Raw genomic sequence first — 20,073 nt, 5'->3', positions numbered from 1 at the left:
ACGAAAGTAAAAGAGTGACGCTCATTGTGTTTTACCATTCGAGAGTTCCGTGTCTTTATTCAAATCAACACATTATAATGATTTATCTGTCATTCACCCTCAAAAATGTAATGTTTTTATTATTTGGCTCGCCCGACCCGCAGATTATGATCCGCGCAGCATATCGGCAAACTACGGTTTGAGAATGGGCACAGGCCGGGAACCCGCAACAGAACCGTCACGGTGGAAAAAGTGTATCTGCATGTGACTGTCTATCCGAGTTTTGTCGAGAGCCAGAGGCGGCTGCCTCGTACTTCTATATGCAGGAAATTGATTGGGACTAGTAGCGTCCCCCAAAATAATTTTTTTGCTAGTAGGCTACTTATTGTCTGAAACCTAAAATAAACATTATGTGGTTGAAAACACTGAATAGTTGTGATATATGACAGCACTGAGCGCGTCCGTCTCTGGCTCAGCGCCAGCCAACGCGCGAAAGCACGTTTGAATTTAGCAGTTGATCACGTGATGCACCGACCGTTCTAATCACACCGGTGTGATCGTACGCTCCAGGGACCCGCCAAGACTGATCACACCGGTACGTGCGAAAGGGTTAATAAATATGCCTCGATATAATGAAGGAAAAAGTGCTTTATTTGTAATTTAAAATAATGGTGCTGATGATTTTTAGAGACCCCCACAGGTGTATGATTTTACTGCTTTCATGGGAGCTCATCCTCTCTCTATGGGAGCTCAGCTCCCACTGGCTCCCACGTAATTCGAACCATGCCTCTATCTCTATCTATCCATCCCCGTCTCTATCCATCCATCCATCCCTCTATCTCTATCCATCCATCCCTCTATCTCTATCCATCCATCCATACATCCCTCTGTCTCTATCCATCCATCCATCCCTCTATCTCTATCCATCCATCCCTCTATCTCTATCCATCCATCCATCCATCCCTCTGTCTCTATCCATCCATCCATCCCTCTATCTCCATCCATCCCTCTGTCTCTATCCATCCATCCATCCCTCTATCTCTATCCATCCATCCCTCTGTCTCTATCCATCCATCCATCCATCCCTCTGTCTCTATCCATCCATCCCTCTGTCTCTATCCATCCATCCATCCATCCCTCTATCTCTATCCATCCATCCCTCTGTCTCTATCCATCCATCCATCCATCCCTCTGTCTCTATCCATCCATCCATCCCTCTATCTCCATCCATCCCTCTGTCTCTATCCATCCATCCATCCATCCATCCCTCTGTCTCTATCCATCCATCCATCCCTCTATCTCTATCTATCCATCCCCGTCTCTATCCATCCATCCATCCATCCCTCTATCTCTATCCATCCATCCATCCATCCCTCTGTCTCTCTATCCATCCATCCATCCCTCTATCTCTATCTATCCATCCATCCATCCATCCCTCTGTCTCTATCCATCCATCCATCCATCCGTCTCTATCCATCCATCCCTCTATCTCTATCCATCCATCCCTCTGTCTCTATCCATCCATCCATCCCTCTATCTCCATCCATCCATCCATCTGTCTCTATCCATCCATCCATCCATCCCTCTATCTCTATCTATCCATCCCCGTCTCTATCCATCCATCCCTCTATCTCCATCCATCCATCCATCTGTCTCTATCCATCCATCCATCCATCCCTCTATCTCTATCTATCCATCCCCGTCTCTATCCATCCATCCCTCTATCTCTATCCATCCATCTCTCCATCCCTCTGTCTCTATCCATTCATCCATCCATCCGTCTCTATCCATCCATCCCTCTATCTCTATCCATCCATCCCTCTGTCTCTATCCATCCATCCATCCATCCATCCATCTATCTCTATCCATCCATCTATCCATCCATCCGTCTCTATCCATCCATCCATCTATCTCTATCCATCCATCCATCCATCCATCCGTCTCTATCCATCCATCCATCCCTCTATCTCCATCCATCCATCCATCCGTCTCTATCCATCCATCCATCCCTCTATCTCTATCTATCCATCCATCCATCCATCCCTCTGTCTCTATCCATCCATCCATCCATCCATCTCTATCCATCCATCCCTCTATCTCTATCCATCCATCCCTCTGTCTCTATCCATCCATCCATCCATCTATCTCTATCCATCCATCTATCCATCCATCCGTCTCTATCCATCCATCCATCTATCTCTATCCATCCATCCATCCGTCTCTATCCATTCATCCATCCATCCGTCTCTATCCATCCATCCCTCTGTCTCTATCCATTCATCCATCCATCCGTCTCTATCCATCCATCCATCCATCTATCTCTATCCATCCATCCGTCTCTATCCATCCATCCATCCGTCTCTATCCATAAATCCCTCTGTCTCTATCCATCCATCCATCTATCTCTATCCATCCATCTATCCATCCATCCGTCTCTATCCATCCATCCATCTATCTCTATCCATCCATCCGTCTCTATCCATCCATCCCTCTATCTCTATCCATCCATCCCTCTATCTCCATCCATCCATCCATCCATCCATCCATCTATCTCTATCCATCCATCTATCCATCCATCCGTCTCTATCCATCCATCCATCTATCTCTATCCATCCATCCATCCGTCTCTATCCATCCCTCTGTCTCTATCCATCCATCCATCCATCCATCTATCTCTATCCATCCATCCGTCTCTATCCATCCATCCATCCGTCTCTATCCATCCATCCATCTATCTCTATCCATCCATCTATCCATCCATCTATCTCTATCCATCCATCCATCTCTATCCATCCATCCCTCTGTCTCTATCCATCCATCTCTCTGTCTCTATCCATAAATAACCAATAAAGTAAAGGTTATTTTAACCTGTAATAGTCCTGTGGTTATGCTGAGCTTGTCTTGAGGCGTGGTTCTGGTCGATAATGTCAGATAAACCCTGTGAACCAGCGATTTAGAGTTTGACCTGAGGACAACATCACCAGTGACATGTCACCACACACACAGACACAGACACACACACACACACACACACACACACACACACACACACACACACACACACACACACACACACACACACACACACACACACACACACACACACACACACACACACACACACACACACACACACACACACACACACACACACACACACACACACACACACACACACACACACACACACACACACACACACACACACACACACACACACACACACACACACACACACACACACACACACAGCTGAGTAGACTCCTCACGGCTTGCATAACTAATGCGCTGCGAGTGAGATTGTGATATCTACTGTAGTGAATGACCTCTGGGAGACAAATAAGACATTTCATATTTGTTTGGATTTATTTACAGCTATTATTACTTTAAAACATAAATCCTTAAAGGCAGTTTAAAAGGAAAAGGGGATGTTCATGCTGATTGTTTTTCTTTCAATGAAAATGAAAGGGAATGAACACTGGAAACTGATGTACACAAAAAGTTTCATTAAAGTATATTCACCATAGTCATTTAAATATATATGATGAGTCTTGACATGTCGTGTCATATTTGATTTAAATTATGATTTAAATGCAACCTGTTTAATTTATAGCAGTGAATAATGACAATTTTTATTCATAAACCTCATTCGAAAAACACTTTAAACTAAAGTCCAGTTCTCGCTCTCAATTAGTTGCTTATTAACATGAATATTACTAGAACATTAGTTCTTCATTAATACTTATAAAGCACAAATTAATGTCTTATTCTGCATGACCATATTCTACATCCCTTAATCACACAATACCTAAAATTAACAACCACCTTACTAACTATTAATAAGCAGTAATTAGGAGTTTATTAAAGCAAAAGTCATAGTTAATAGTGAGAATTGGATCCTAATCTAAAGTATGACCATCATTCATGCAGAATTTAAACATAATACTATTATGCTTCAAAAGTGTCTTTGGCTGATATTTTACTTTAAAAATACTAATGCAAAAATTAATTACAGAAATACCCTATAAGTATTTACTAATAAAAATACAGAATTTAAATTCAAAGAAAGTAGCTACATTAAAGGTTGAATATCTCATCCGTGAATTTATGATTCATATTGATGAACAATGAATGACAAAATTAAAAAAGATTCTGAAAATGTGCAAAAGTTTTCTGTGCTTTTCCATCCAAATGTGATCTAAAAATACTAAACATATTTAGGTGACACTTTACAATAAACGTCATAATATTAGTTAACATGAACTAACAATGAAAAATACTTATAAAACATTGATTATTGTACTATTACATTATTATCTGTTAATATTATTTAATGGGCCTAAGCTAATATGAACTATTAATGGACAATTGTATTTCCATCACTATTTCTCTTTTTTTAGTTAATCTTATTGAATGCATTAATTCATGTTACTAATGAGACCTTATTATAAAGTGTTACCGATACTCCATATATGAAGACACATACGGGCACACATTGCACATGTTTAATATGTAGTTTCTGCGGACAGATATACAGGAATAAGGCACAAATAAAACCTGATGCATCATATTTAGAGCCCTATCTGGTCTTCATATAAGGACAAAAGCAATAAAATGCCCCAGCCGCTTAAAAGTCCCAGATTCTGCAGGAGAAAAACCAGCCACGGTCTTTTACTGTCCACATGGACCAGCGAGGGAAGCTACACGAGACAAACGAGAGGAGAAGGGTTTTGTGAGTCTCTGTTAACACTGAAATAATGCATTAGAGAAATGTAAAGTCACAACACATGGAGCTTTCAATGACTCGGCTAATGCTGCATGTGAAGAGGAGACACTGAGACTGTAGTAGATGGTAACGTACCATGTCTGCCAGACCGACGTACAGAAAGAGTCCAGCGGTGACCGCCGAGATCCACTCGATAGCCGCGGTTTCTGTGGAGACGGACAGCGCGATGTACAGGCCGATGAAGGAGGTGAGAGAGCTCCCGATGTTCAGCAGAAGAGCTCGCTTCACAGACACACCACAGTGCAGCAGGATCGCGAAATCACCTGAGACCAGAGGAGACACGTCACACACTCACCAAACTCATAGCATTACGGGGACAACATGTGTTAGGGGGCACAACACTTTAAGGAAAGTCTATATTACTACTGTAAGGTACTAAAATGCAGCTTTTAGAGATTTTTTCTGACAGTGTAGGAAAGAAAAAGTACATCTGAGATCTCTCTAAAGCACTGAAAAAATCAGTCATTGCTAGTAAATTTGACAAATAATTACAAAGAAATGGCAAGTAATACGTCGAATTAAACATGAAAATCTGAATTCGAAATATTGAAATGGAATTTTCTTGTAAAACGTACTCTGATGATCATTTTATTTGCAACTTTTTTTTTTAAACTTGTTTCCTGCTTCTCAGATAATCAACAAAAACTGTGAAGAAATTTCACGCCAAAACAAAGAAATAATAAATATTTTGAAAACATAAATTAAGTCTATTTTAGTATCTTGTATGAAATTTACATTGACGACACAATACAAAAAAAGTAAAAAAAAAAAAAAAAAGTAAAATATAATTATTGCTTTCTTTTGATTTGGGGGTTAAATGTTTGGAAGCTTGTTTTCGCGAGGGAATAAAAAAAAAGAAAAAGATAATTGCGCCTTTTTATCAGACAATTCTGAAGAGATATACAGTGATAAAGTTATAAAGTCAGATTTGTGAGATACAAATTTAACTTAAAGTGGCATTCGGCAACTATTTCAACTTAATAAAACCGTTTAGAAATCATTTGGATGGTTTAATAACCTGTTCTGGTGAGAATGGTGACTTCCCCCGCTCCCCCCAACGTTCCCAGATGGAAAACCAACCTTGCAACATGAGGATTAACGTCCTGGTAAGTTGGAAATAGGAAGTCTCGTGAGAAGCGAGAACGAGCGAGAAACACAAACTGCTTTACGGCAATTCAACAAACACACACGCCGCCCTCAGTGTGTATGATGTATTACCCACCTCGGTAGACACAGCTCCACACGATAAAGTTGGCCGGTTCCGATAATAACAAATGCACATGAGCAGCGGTAGAAAGGGGCATGAGGGGCCGCAAGTCAGTTTTTTTTACAACATTGTTGTGAAATATACGCCTCACAGCTGTAGGGGGAGCTCGCTGAGAAAACAAATGCGACAATAAAAGTTGAAAAATATAGCTGCAAGCAGCCATTACGGGGCCAAGCGCAAAAGCAGACGACAAGACATGCCAACATGGCTGGGAGTTTCAGACCAACAGCAGCAAGGAGCAACTAAAGACATTTAAAGATGAATTTAGGCAAAATGGCTTAAAAATTATATATACAGTAACTAATAAATTGATTGAATGGTTTATCACTTTCAACCAATAGGTGGCGCAGTTATGAAATCGATGCATTGTGACCAGAGTGAGGTGGCAATGACACATACAAAGTTTGGTGTGAAAATGTGAAGGCATTGCAAGATAAAGCCTAAATAGTCATTTTGGCAACATGCCTCAACTTTGATGCTGTGGTATACGAAAACGGTTTCGTCTTTTCGTCACGAAATCCATAACTTTTAGTCTGCACGGGCTGGAGATGACACTATTCGATTTTGGTCAAAATCGGACCAACGGTCTTGGAGAAGTTCGAAAAAGAATGTTTAAAAAAATAAATAAAGATGGCGGACAGGAAGTTCGTCCAAATACGTCAAACTTGGTATCTATGTTCTCGGCATGACCCAAGGAATCTAATAAGACCAGTGTCATTACAATAGGCATATTTATTCAAAAGTTATTAGCATTTTTGGAAATGTAATTTAACTTTTGACCAACAGGTGGCGCTTACTCGAAATCTTTTGAGTAGCTTCAGGGGATGGTGCTGGTGGCAAATTCTGAGTTTCATAATGTTACAGCAACGCATTTGTTAAGTATAGGATTTTACATCACAAAACTGTATTGAAGGCAATAGGAATTTCACGTTTTGTTCTATTATAGCGCCACCAAGAGGCAAAATCCCACAATTTTGTTCATGTGTCCTCAGAATGAGCCCATACATGTGTGTGCCAAATTTGGTGAAAATATCTCAATGCGCTTCAGAGTTATAGACATTTATGTGAAAAAAACACGTCAAAATTGACTGACACGTGACTTTGATTGAATTTTACTACCCCTTACTATCAATATTTTGTCATTTGGGCATTAGCATTAAGCCAGCGACCTATGTTTCCGATTTTCTGACGGTGGTTTTGTCTTGATCGGACTAGCGGTTTCGAAGATATCGGCAAATGTTTTTTAAGCGCTAAATTACAACGCTGCACAAACCATATGCCGAAACCTGGAAAATCTGGTATCGTTGGACTCGGCAAGGATTCAGGACCTCAACGAGATGACTCCCGTGTAAATAAGTCAACCACAGCCAGAGTTTTAAGCATTTGAAAATTAATTTTTACCACTAGGTGGCGCTGTTTCAAAACTTCTCAAGCTCCTTCAGGGCATCGTACTGATGACCCATACCGAGTTTCGTAACAATTCGTTCATGCGTTCAAAAAATACAGCATTTTAGCACATAATTCAAAATGGCCGACAGCCAAAATGGCTGATCTGGGAAAATTGGATATCAGTCGACTCGACATGACGCCCTGAATCTAACGAGACCACTTTTATGATTTTTGTACAAACCGTTCAGAAGTTATGAGCGAAAAAAGCCATTTTTCCATATCTCCGGACCAGTAGGTGGCGCTGCGCCGAAACGCAGCAGGTAGCCTCAGGTCATGCTTGTGATGACATGTACCAAGTTTGGTCTGAATACGATTAAGCGTTGTGGAGATACAGCCTTACGTCTGTTTTCGCAAGCGCTACGTAAAATTAGATTGTGCGTTTATCGAAAACGGTTAAGCGAATCGACTTGAATTCCATAACTTTCTGCCTGGAGATGATCTGGTGCAATTTTGGTGAAAATCGGAAAAAAACGATTTCGCAAACGAGTTCGCAAAAGTAGGTGTTTTGGACAATTCAAAATGGCGGCCATATTTTTATGACGGAAAATGACGTCATAGGGTGCAATCGAATCGTCATGAGCTCAGGAATCAGAGGATTTTGTTGATAGGCCTTACGGTTTGAAAGTTATTAGCATAATGGAAGTGAAACTTTGGACAGGTGGTGGCGCTAGAGGGAATGAGTTAGAGACACCAAAATTGGTGCAATTACTGTTGGGACTGTCCTCTATCAGAATGTCAAACCGGAACAACTTTCCCGGAAACGGTTCTATGGGCTGCCATAGACGCCCAGTCGGAAGAAGAAAAAGAAACGGAAGAATAATAAGAACCGGAACAAATACAATCGGTACCTCCGCACCTTCGGTGCTTGGCCCTTAATCAGCAAAGAAATAGCTACGGTTGCCGAATGCTCCTTTAAGTCTCCTGAGCAATAAAAAAGTGATTGTCGAGCCACAAAATCCTCCTCTGGTTAGAATAAAAGAGTAAAGCGAAGCATAAAATCAAGTCTGAAAGTAAGACAACCATCAAAAACACTAGTGGAATAAATACAATTATTTAAAAAATAGAACAAAAAAGCATTTTAAACTAAATGAAAGATTAAGTCAAGAGCATAAAAATGACTGAAAATGAATATTTCACTAGCATAGAGAGGCTTGTAAGTACGGAAGCCCTGAACCGCAACGAAAAAAAACAACAAAAAAAAAATCAGTAAAAAACAAACAAAAACAAAAACAAAAAACTAGCATTTCAAGATTAAAGTCAAAATATTTCGAGATTAAAGTCGAAACCGCAAAAAAAAAAAAAACAGTAAAAAAAAAAACAGTAAAAAAAACAACTAGCATTTGGAGATTAAAGTCGAAACATTTGGAGATTAAAGTCGAAACATTTCGAGAGTACGAGAATACAGTCTTCCGTGGAAGTTGCGTGTGTGCTTGCCATTGTTTCACATTGCCGCACACACAGGCATTCATAATGGTGCATAGCGAGTGTTTCACACTGTGTGTGTGTGTGTGTGTGTTTTGTTTCAACAAAAGGAAATTCAACAGGTGCCAATCTACCAGCATTAGGCTACCATTATAGGACGTTATAAAATATACTGCGCCGGAATAGACTTTAGCCTATAGGAAAACCAACCCGGAAAACACTTTTCAGACTGGATGGAGATATCCAGCTTTATGAATGAATGAATGAATGAATGAGGCATTTATATAGCGCTTTCATAGCTACACTCAAAGCGCTTTACAATCATATCAGAGAATCTCTCCTCAACCATTTAGTGGTTATTAAATCTGAGGAAATCACGGGATCCGGCCAAATGATTGGATACAGAATGATAAAATGTATCCAGAACGTATTTACAGTGAAGAGGGAGACAGAACGGTTACTGTTGTGTTCACGACCAGATAGTGTTGCCTAGACGAGCACGAAAACACCTCAAAAACACTGCCACATAAAGTGTGGACCATTGTGATACTCCGGCGGAGTCTGTGCGCTCGTCTATTATAGGCAACGCCATGGTAATTCTTGTTGGTAGATTAGCACCTGTGTAGAATTTTGTTGAAAGCCCAGATAACACACACACACACACACACACACACACACACGCGCTCTGAGCCAGTGGACGTGCACTGTTACGAATGCACACACTTCTATGGAAGACTGTATTATCGTAATGTTTCGACTTTAATCTCGAAATGTTTCGACTTTAATCTCGAAATGTTTCGACTTTAATCTCGAAATGTTTCGACTTTAATCTCGAAATGTTTCGACTTTAATCTCGAAATGTTTCGACTTTAATCTCGAAATGTTTCGACTTTAATCTCGAAATGTTTCGACTTTAATCTCGAAATGTTTCGACTTTAATCTCGAAATGTTTCGACTTTAATCTCGAAATGTTTCGACTTTAATCTCGAAATGTTTCGACTTTAATCTCGAAATGTTTCGACTTTAATCTCGAAATGTTTCGACTTTAATCTCGAAATGTTTCGACTTTAATCTCGAAATGTTTCGACTTTAATCTCGAAATGTTTCGACTTTAATCTCGAAATGTTATTTTTATTTTTATTTTTTTTAATGATTTTTTTTTTTTTTACGTTGCGGTTCAGGGCTTCCGTATGTAAGTTTATAGAGGCATAAAGTTTATTTCTCCGTCAGACAGGAGATTTTTCAATCGCTTCACTCTTTGTTCATTCTCGTGTGTGCAGAAAGAAGGACATTATGACCAGGAAGGTGCGTTCATGAACTCAGGAGTCAATAGTATCTAATCTGTGTTTATCTGTGACGATCCATGACTCACAGCAGGAACTGTGAAGAGTGTGTTCATAGAAAGCGCAAGCTCACTTCTTTTCTCAGGCATTCAGCAGTTTCACAGAAGTTGAGTTTATCTCAGAACAAAAACACTGACACCAGTCATTCATCCTTATCATACACTTAGTCATAGCTGACATTATTTATGACCAGTGGTTCTCAACTGGTTTGACCAAGGGACCCACATTTCTCATGGTCTTTAAACCGTGACCCAATTCTTTTGAGGAATTTGACCTAACTGTGTGTTTGTGTGTATTTTCAGCTCGGCCAAAATAACCGGCCGTTTGGATTTAAAAAGGCAAATGCTTAAGAGTCTGGATGATTATTGCAGTGATTATTAGCATGTTTGGCAACAGTTCTTCTAACACTAACTGATGGAGTGTGTAGCTCTTCATCTCTTACACATGTAGGAAACACATCATGCTCATATTCCAGGATGACAGTGAAGATTCATCCGGCTCAGATTGTGAAGGAACGGTTGTGAGGAACATGAAGAATCATTTCCACACATGAGTCCAGATCTTAAACTCACTGAGAGTGTGTGAGATGTTCTGGAGGAGACTTTACAGAGAGATGGACTCTTGCTTTGGCAATACAAGATCCTCACCAAAATATAATAAGAAATAACATCACAACATTTATTTCCATCAAGAGGTGCATGAAGTTTTGCTTAAGAGCTTTTATGTGATCTAGTGGGTTAGAAGAACTGTTGCCAAACATATAACATGATAGAAACATAATAATCACTGCAATAACAATCCAGTCATAGGTCGTGTCCCAAATGGCGCACTTCATGCGGACTTTCGGTTTCGTGGACTTAAATTGCGCGATCTCGCCGAGTCTACGAGTCCGTATCCGTCCCATTTAGCATTTTAACGCTCTGAAGTGTGCTCGGCAGCGCCCCCTGTGTACCCTTGAAGCGGTCTTCCGCGAAGCCGCATAGATGCAGGCTCCACGCACTTCTTTAACTACCCAGGAATCCTTGCGAAAGGCCGATCAGACACCGGATGGGAGGAGATTTCGCTCACGGACAATTGTTAACATGGCTGAGAAGAAAATATTTAAGTGTAATTAATATCATTACGGTTTTTATGACAAGTTTATACAAACATTATGATCATCGACCAGTGGTTAATGTCTCAAACATAGGCTAATAAAAGCGAGCTGAATAATACGATCGCATTATGATTCATTAAATAAATAGAACAGAATGTCAGGGCTTTACTGAGTCATGTGTAAACACCACAACAATAGGCGGCATATTTCCCCGAACCTGTCGCTCCTGTCCATAACAACAATCAGACCGTCTTCCTGTTTCCGGCGTGACGATCGAGTCTGTCCCAAAAATACCTCTCAATGCGCCCTCGCGGACTCGCGCTAAGGGCCCTATAGGTCTGCACTACATGACGTCACCGAAGTGTGGACTCTGAGGAAGTCCACAAGTCCGGAGTGTGCCATTTGGGACAGGGCCAATAGACTCTTAAGCATCTGCCTATTTAAATCCAAACAGCACTTTTGATTGGTCGGGCAGTGTATGTACACATAATACAATTTCAAAACAGAAAATGAGATGCACAAAAAAATTGTATGCTGTATTGCAACACGTTCATTTTAGTCAAAATGAAATGAAGAAAAACACAAGGGAACATTTTCACAAGATCTTGACCAAAAATGTATGGAAATTACATCATAACATTTATTGAACATCCCAAAGACTTTCAGAGGAGCGAAATCATGTGTGAAAATGATTCTTCTAATTGATCAAAAGTGACAAAAAAAACAAACACATTTATAATGTTATAAGATTCTATTTCAAATAAATGCTGTTCTTTTGAACTTTCTATTCATCAAACGATCCTAAAAAAAGTATGACGATTTCCACACAAATATGAAGCAGCACGACTGTTTTCAACATTGATAATAATCATAAATGTGTCTTGAGCATCAGATCATCATATTAGAGTGATTTCTGAAGGATCATGTGACACTGAAGACTGGAGTAATGATGCTGGAAATCCAGCTTTGATCACAGGAATAAATTATGCTTTTCTATATATTCACATAAAAACAGCGATTTCAAATTCTAATGATATTTCAAAAATATGATTGCATGTTTGATCCTCTAATACACGCTCACCTAGCTCGTGTGGCAGCTCGTGGCAGAGCACCGCCAGAGCCGTGGCCAGGCCGGATCGCCACGAGATGGAGAACGCTGCGCCGAGAGCCAAACCGTCAGCAAAGTTATGGATGCCGTCTCCGATGGTGATCATGTAGGGAAGCAAACGCTGCTCTGAACGACAAGACAAGACCACTGTAACCATGCATCACATCTTTTAGTAGAGGCCTGATGGTTATTTACACTAAACAGCTCACTCGATGTGCAGAACATGAATATGTCATTGTCACCTCTTTTAGAGGCTCCAGGCTCCAGGAAGGACTTCTCTTTTTTTTCAGCATCCACCTACATTAAATAATAGTGATAAAATATTCATTAATCGCACATCTCTTAGAACCTACAAACTTAGTAGAATAAAAACTACAGAGAATATTTAAACAAAGAATGCAATCTAATATGTGAAGAAACTACTGTAAGTGTATGAGCTTTACGTTTTGTTACAAATCCAAACGTCTGAACAGGGTTATTATTGTTAACTACAACCATAAAAAAAAGTATTGTCATTATTTTAAATAAAATAAACACTAAAATATAAAAAATGTAATTACATTTATTAATCAGAAAAATGTATTCATAAAAAAATACATACTACAGGAATAAAAGAAACACTATTTGAAATAAAATATAAAAAATGTAAATTAATTAGAAAAATGTATTCATAAAAATATATATATATATACACTGTATATATAGGCCTACTACAGGTCAAAAGGTTTTAAAATACATTTTTGAATGTTTTTTAAATAAGTCTCTTCTGCTCACCAAGTCTGCATTTATTCGATCAAACTTATAGTTAAAACAGTAATGTTGTGAAATAGTATGACAATTTAAAATAGCTGTTTTCCATGTGAATATATTGTAAACAGTAATTTATTCCTGTGATCAAATCTAAATTTTTTGCAGACAGACTTATAAAAAAAGTAAACATTTTTAATTATTTCAAACGTTTGAAAGGTAGTGTTGACAATTATATAAATATCAATAAATAAATAAAGACAAAACACCCATCAGAATTACTAAAAATGTAACTAAAGTTGAGAATGAAAAATATATATATATGTATTTATAAAACTATAATAGCGTATAAATGATACTAAAATAACACTTAGACTCCATTGGTATTAGTTTAATTATTAACAAAGACTCTTTCCCACTTTTCTTAGCACAGAGACATGCATTTCCCACTTTTCTTAGCACTGAGACATGCATTTCCCACTTTTCTTAGCACAGAGACATGCATTTCCCACTTTTCTTAGCACTGAGACATGCATTTCCCACTTTTCTTAGCACAGAGACATGCATTTCCCACTTTTCTTAGCACAGAGACATGCATTTCCCACTTTTCTTAGCACTGAGACATGCATTTCCCGCTTTTCTTAGCACTGAGACATGCATTTCCCGCTTTTCTTAGCACAGAGACATGCATTTCCCGCTTTTCTTAGCACAGAGACATGCATTTCCCGCTTTTCTTAGCACTGAGACATGCATTTCCCGCTTTTCTTAGCACTGAGACATGCATTTCCCGCTTTTCTTAGCACTGAGACATGCATTTCCCGCTTTTCTTAGCACTGAGACATGCATTTCCCGCTTTACTTAGCACAGAGACATGCATTTCCCACTTTTCTTAGCACAGAGACATGCATTTCCCACTTTTCTTAGCACTGAGACATGCATTTCCCACTTTTCTTAGCACAGAGACATGCATTTCCCACTTTTCTTAGCACAGAGACATGCATTTCCCACTTTTCTTAGCACTGAGACATGCATTTCCCACTTTTCTTAGCACTGAGACATGCATTTCCCACTTTTCTTAGCACAGAGACATGCATTTCCCACTTTTCTTAGCACTGAGACATGCATTTCCCACTTTTCTTAGCACAGAGACATGCATTTCCCACTTTTCTTAGCACAGAGACATGCATTTCCCACTTTTCTTAGCACTGAGACATGCATTTCCCACTTTTCTTGGCACTGAGACATGCATTTCCCACTTTTCTTAGCACTGAGACATGCATTTCCCACTTTTCTTAGCACAGAGACATGCATTTCCCACTTTTCGACATGCATTTCCCACTTTTCTTAGCACTGAGACATGCATTTCCCACTTTTCTTAGCACAGAGACATGCATTTCCCACTTTTCTTAGCACTGAGACATGCATTTCCCACTTTTCTTAGCACTGAGACATGCATTTCCCACTTTTCTTAGCACTGAGACATGCATTTCCCACTTTTCTTAGCACAGAGACATGCATTTCCCACTTTTCTTAGCACAGAGACATGCATTTCCCACTTTTCTTAGCACTGAGACATGCATTTCCCACTTTTCTTAGCACTGAGACATGCATTTCCCACTTTTCTTAGCACTGAGACATGCATTTCCCACTTTACTTAGCACAGAGACATGCATTTCCCACTTTTCTTAGCACAGAGACATGCATTTCCCACTTTTCTTAGCACTGAGACATGCATTTCCCACTTTTCTTAGCACTGAGACATGCATTTCCCACTTTTCTTAGCACTGAGACATGCATTTCCCACTTTTCTTAGCACTGAGACATGCATTTCCCACTTTTCTTAGCACAGAGACATGCATTTCCCACTTTTCTTAGCACAGAGACATGCATTTCCCACTTTTCTTAGCACTGAGACATGCATTTCCCACTTTTCTTAGCACAGAGACATGCATTTCCCACTTTTCTTAGCACTGAGACATGCATTTCCCACTTTTCTTAGCACTGAGACATGCATTTCCCACTTTTCTTAGCACTGAGACATGCATTTCCCACTTTACTTAGCACAGAGACATGCATTTCCCACTTTTCTTAGCACAGAGACATGCATTTCCCACTTTTCTTAGCACAGAGACATAGCACAGAGACATGCATTTCCCACTTTTCTTAGCACAGAGACATGCATTTCCCACTTTTCTTAGCACAGAGACATGCATTTCCCACTTTTCTTAGCATTGAGACGTATATTTTTCCGTGATTTCCTCACCAGATCGGCCTGAGAGCTGGAGTGATCCTTCTGTCTCTCTTGCTGGAACATCTGCAGGACTCGGCCGTGATCGCAGTGATGGACCTCAGACTCCTCCTGTGGACACAGATCTGGGAATCAACTCATAATCGGATCATGTGAGACGAGAACGCTCAAACGACACGAAACACTCACTTCATCGTGACGGTGGTGATGTGGTGAGCGAGTGATGATGGAGAAGATGCTCTCCATCAGGTAGAAGAAATACACGCCCGTGAGAAGCACCAGGAGTTTGTACACATAGTCGAGGTTTTCCTCAGTGTGATCGTGATCGTTTCCGTCTCCGTGAACGTGAAGGCCTAAGAACTGCACAGAGACACACAGCCATGAAAACACAGCTGGACAATGACATTAACGCCAGTCAGAAGCTTTCATTTCCCAGCAGGGCTGTAGAGTAACTCCTGTCTGCACTCAATAAGAGAGCTCAGTTTCTTCTCAGCAATCCGGTTATTTTCCACTCAGGCCGATGACATGGTATGACAGGGCTGTAGTTATGTTGACACGGATCTAAACGGATGAGGGAAGGTGGGCGATGCCAGCGCTCGGGGGAAATAACGGGAGCCAGGCCTGTTAAACTGGGAGACGGGACGTTTCTATGGGCTTCAGGCGGAGACTGCAAAAAATGTTTTTCTTGCTTTGTATTTTTGTCTTGTTTCCAGTCCAAATATCAAACATTTCTTAAATCAAGATGCATTTACTAAAGTAGTAAAATTGTTAGATATTAAGTCTTATTTCTGGGGAAGTGAGTTTTTGCTTAAAATAAGGTAAATTATCTGCCAATGGGGTAAGAAAAATAATCTTGTTTCTGCTTAAATTAAGATTATTTTTCTTACCACATTGGCAGATATACACTCACCGGCCACTTTATTAGGTACACCTGTCCAACTGCTCGTTAACACTTAATTTCTAAGCAGCCAATCACATGGCGGCAACTCAGTGCATTTAGGCATGTAGACATGGTCAAGACAATCTCCTGCAGTTCAAACCGAGCATCAGTATGGGGAAGAAAGTTGATTTGAGTGACTTTGAACGTGGCATGATTGTTGGTGCCAGAAGGGCTGGTCTGAGTATTTCAGAAACTGCTAATCTACTGGGATTTTCACGCACAACCATCTCTAGGGTTTACAGAGAATGGTCCGAAAAAGAAAAAACATCCAGTGAGCGGCAGTTCTGTGGGTGGAAATGCCTTGTTGATGCCAGAGGTCAGAGGAGAATGGCCAGACTGGTTCGAGATGATAGAAGGGCAACAGTGACTGAAATAACCACTCGTTTCAACCGAGGTATGCAGCAAAGCATTTGTGAAGCCACAACACGCACAACCTTGAGGCGGATGGGCTACAACACCAGAAGACTCCACCGGGTACCACTCATCTCCACTACAAATAGGAAAAAGAGGCTACAATTTGCAAGAGCTCACCAAAATTGAACAGTTGAAGACTGGAAAAATGTTGCCTGGTCTGATGAGTCTCGATTTCTGTTGAGACATTCAGATGGTAGAGTCAGAATTTGGCGTAAACAGAATGAGAACATGGAACCATCATGCCTTGTTACCACTGTGCAGGCTGGTGGTGGTGGTGTAATGGTGTGGGGGATGTTTTCCTGGCACACTTTAGGCCCCTTAGTGCCAATTGGGCATCGTTTAAATGCCACGGCCTACCTGAGCATTGTTTCTGACCATGTCCATCCCTTTATGGCCACCATGTACCCATCCTCTGATGGCTACTTCCACCATGTCACAAAGCTCTAATCATTTCAAATTGGTTTCTTGAACATGACAATGAGTTCACTGTACTAAAATGGCCTCCACAGTCACCAGATCTCAACCCAATAGAGCATCTTTGGGATGTGGTGGAACGGGAGATTCGCATCATGGATGTGCAGCCGACAAATCTGCGGCAACTGTGTGATGCCATCATGTCAATATGGACCAAAGTCCCTGAGGAATGCTTCCAGCACCTTGTTGAATCTATGCCACGAAGAATTGAGGCAGTTCTGAAGGCAAAAGGGGGTCCAACCCGTTACTAGCATGGGGTACCTAATAAAGTGGCCGGTGAGTGTATTTATTTTTTAAACATCAACTCACTTAATTTTTATTTATTTCCCCAGAAAACAGGACATAATAATATCTTGTCATTTTACTCTTCTAGTAAATGCATCTTGATTTAAGAATTTCTATATATTTGAACTGGAAACAAGACAAAAATACTAAGTAAGAAAAGCATTTTTTTGCAGTGATGGCAGAACGGCACGAGAGATAGATGAAGGATAACACTACATTTTCACTCAGAAAACTGTGACATTGTCCATTACAATTAGGCACATTTTCTCCTAAATCTCCTAAAGTTAAATTCAGTACAACAATTACTACCATGATGCATACTAGTGTTATTATAGTTAACTAAAACTAACAACCATAAAAAAAATGCTTTCATTGCTTTAAATTAAGTAAACGTTAACAGAAATAAAGTATAAACACTTTTTTAGTTTTTGTTATTTCATCATTTCCCATTTTTGTTTAGTTTAACTTGTTCTAAAATAACAAACTATTTTAAATTAATAAAAACAATATAGAAAAACAAAAAAAAAACACAACAAAATTACTATAACTAAAATTCAAATGAAAACGGTGCATATATAAATAAGAAATTATAAAAACTATAATCTCGATGCATACCTACAAACCTACTTTACCTTAAATATTGTTAATTATTTTTATTGGAATATTATTTCTATTATTATTAAAGGTGCAGTGTGGGATTTTTAGCGGCATCTAGTGGTGAAACTTGCAAATTGCAAACACCAAGTCACTCGCGGCCTATCCCTCGGTTTTCAAACTCGAATGAGAAGCTACGGTGGCCGACGTAAGACAAAATATGTCGTCGTCTGAGTCAGCAGCAGAGAGTAGTAAGTCAAGCAATGAGGTTTCTTTAGCGCTGTTTGTTCGCTTTCGGCTACGGTAGAAACATACCTTCAGACCTTCATAGAAGGGGATTCCCGCGCCTATGTAGATATAAATGTCTCATTCTAAGGTGATAAAAACATAACGGTTCATTAAGTAAGGTCTTTATACACCACTGAAAACATAGTTATGGATTTTATATTGCATCTCTGTCAATAGATCCTCAGAAATATTACACAATGCACCTTACCTAATATAATAATAGTAATCAGCTGATTGTCTCACGAACGTAACCAGCACATTCTCCCCACAAAGCAAACTCATAATACAGCGAGGGAGAAGAACCACATGAAACTATGCAACTATATATTTTTTCTAACAGGGTAGTAAAAGTTTAGCTGGCTAATATGAGCTGTTACTGTGGCTGAGCTGGTTAAAGCGTTAAGCCTTGTTTAAACTCGACATGTCCGCATGAGCCCAAAGGTGCGCGCGGCAAAAATAATGTGATTGTAACAGCGCGCGCGCCTCCGCATCCCCTACACACCACTTACTACACACAATAGGCTTTTTTTCTCTGATTTTGGAAACTCTAAGCGATCGACTTAAAATGCTTCCAAGATCGACGGGTTGGTGATTCCTGTAACTGTTTTACGGTCAATGACAAGAGTAGCCTACTAATCAGCTGTCTCACGAACTTAACCAGCACATTTATCCCCACATAGCAAAGCCATAACACAGCGAGGGAGAAGAATTAAGTTACATGAAACAATCCAACTACATATTTACACCACTGACAAGGGAAAAGTCACTACTCACGGTGTTTATGACTAGCTTCTTCTAGCTTCCTGCGGCTTCTCTTTCAATGTAGTGACGAAACGCGGTCTGTAACGCTGTTTGTTCGCTGTCGGCTACGGTAGAAACATGACGTCACAATATGGCGACCTTCATAGAAGGGGATTCCCGCGCCTATGTAGATATAAATGCCTCATTCTAAGGTAATAAAAACATTACGGTTTATTAAGTAAGTTCTTTATACACCACTGAACACATAGTTATGGATGTCATATTGCATTTCTGTTAATAGATACTCAAAAATGTTACACATTGCACCTTTAATAATATACAGTATTTTATTATTTTTAATGTGTTATGCCATTAAAATAAAACAACGTTGTAAAAAAAGTTGCTGCCTTAAATTTTAAAGTACAATCAACTTGGATGTTTAAGTAATTTCAACTTAAAAGGTAAGAAAAGGTTTTATCTTGTATACATAACATTTTTTGATAAAAAAAAAGGTGTTGTTGTCATGTTGTCAACAACACCTTTGTTGTCATAACTTATTGATCATATAATTTTTTAAAGGGAATGTCACATTGCAAAAAAAAAATCTTTCAAGCAGACTTGATGTTCTTTAAGCAGAAACTAATTGTTTTCTTGTGATTTTTGAGTGAGATATGATTGTTTATAAGCCTACATGTTTATTAGCCATGTATATTTCATTATGCGAGCTTCGATTTTTGTCATGGTTGTATATTATGAGTAATAACGTGTGCCAGGCCGGCCGCCGAGACCCATATTGCCCCGTTAAACCGGAAAACGGACGTTTCTATGAGATTCAGGCAGAGAGTGATCGCAGAATGTTGAAATAAACATGAAATTTTGAAGTACTGTAGAA

At 39.6% G+C, this 20,073-nt stretch overlaps 1 protein-coding gene across 1 annotated transcript in view; it reads right to left on the bottom strand.

Annotated features, from left to right (window-relative positions):
* Positions 1-4,470: 4,470 nt before the first annotated feature.
* The window catches only part of slc39a4 (solute carrier family 39 member 4), a 28,646-nt gene continuing 13,043 nt past the window's right edge, over positions 4,471-20,073 (bottom strand). The window contains exons 6-11 of the mRNA XM_056240150.1: positions 15,635-15,805; positions 15,461-15,556; positions 12,693-12,747; positions 12,424-12,576; positions 4,841-5,028; positions 4,471-4,679 (exon numbers count right to left, since the gene is read on the bottom strand). Coding sequence (XP_056096125.1) covers positions 4,551-4,679; positions 4,841-5,028; positions 12,424-12,576; positions 12,693-12,747; positions 15,461-15,556; positions 15,635-15,805 — 792 coding nt within the window. The 3' untranslated portion in view covers positions 4,471-4,550. The remainder of the gene's footprint in view (positions 4,680-4,840; positions 5,029-12,423; positions 12,577-12,692; positions 12,748-15,460; positions 15,557-15,634; positions 15,806-20,073) is intronic.

Source organism: Rhinichthys klamathensis, unplaced genomic scaffold (assembly GCF_029890125.1).
Source record: "Rhinichthys klamathensis goyatoka isolate OS25496 unplaced genomic scaffold, OSU_Roscu_1.1 h1tg000582l_1, whole genome shotgun sequence".
In the NCBI taxonomy this organism is placed as follows: Eukaryota; Metazoa; Chordata; class Actinopteri; order Cypriniformes; family Leuciscidae; genus Rhinichthys; species Rhinichthys klamathensis.
This window is presented reverse-complemented; position numbering and strand designations above follow the sequence as displayed.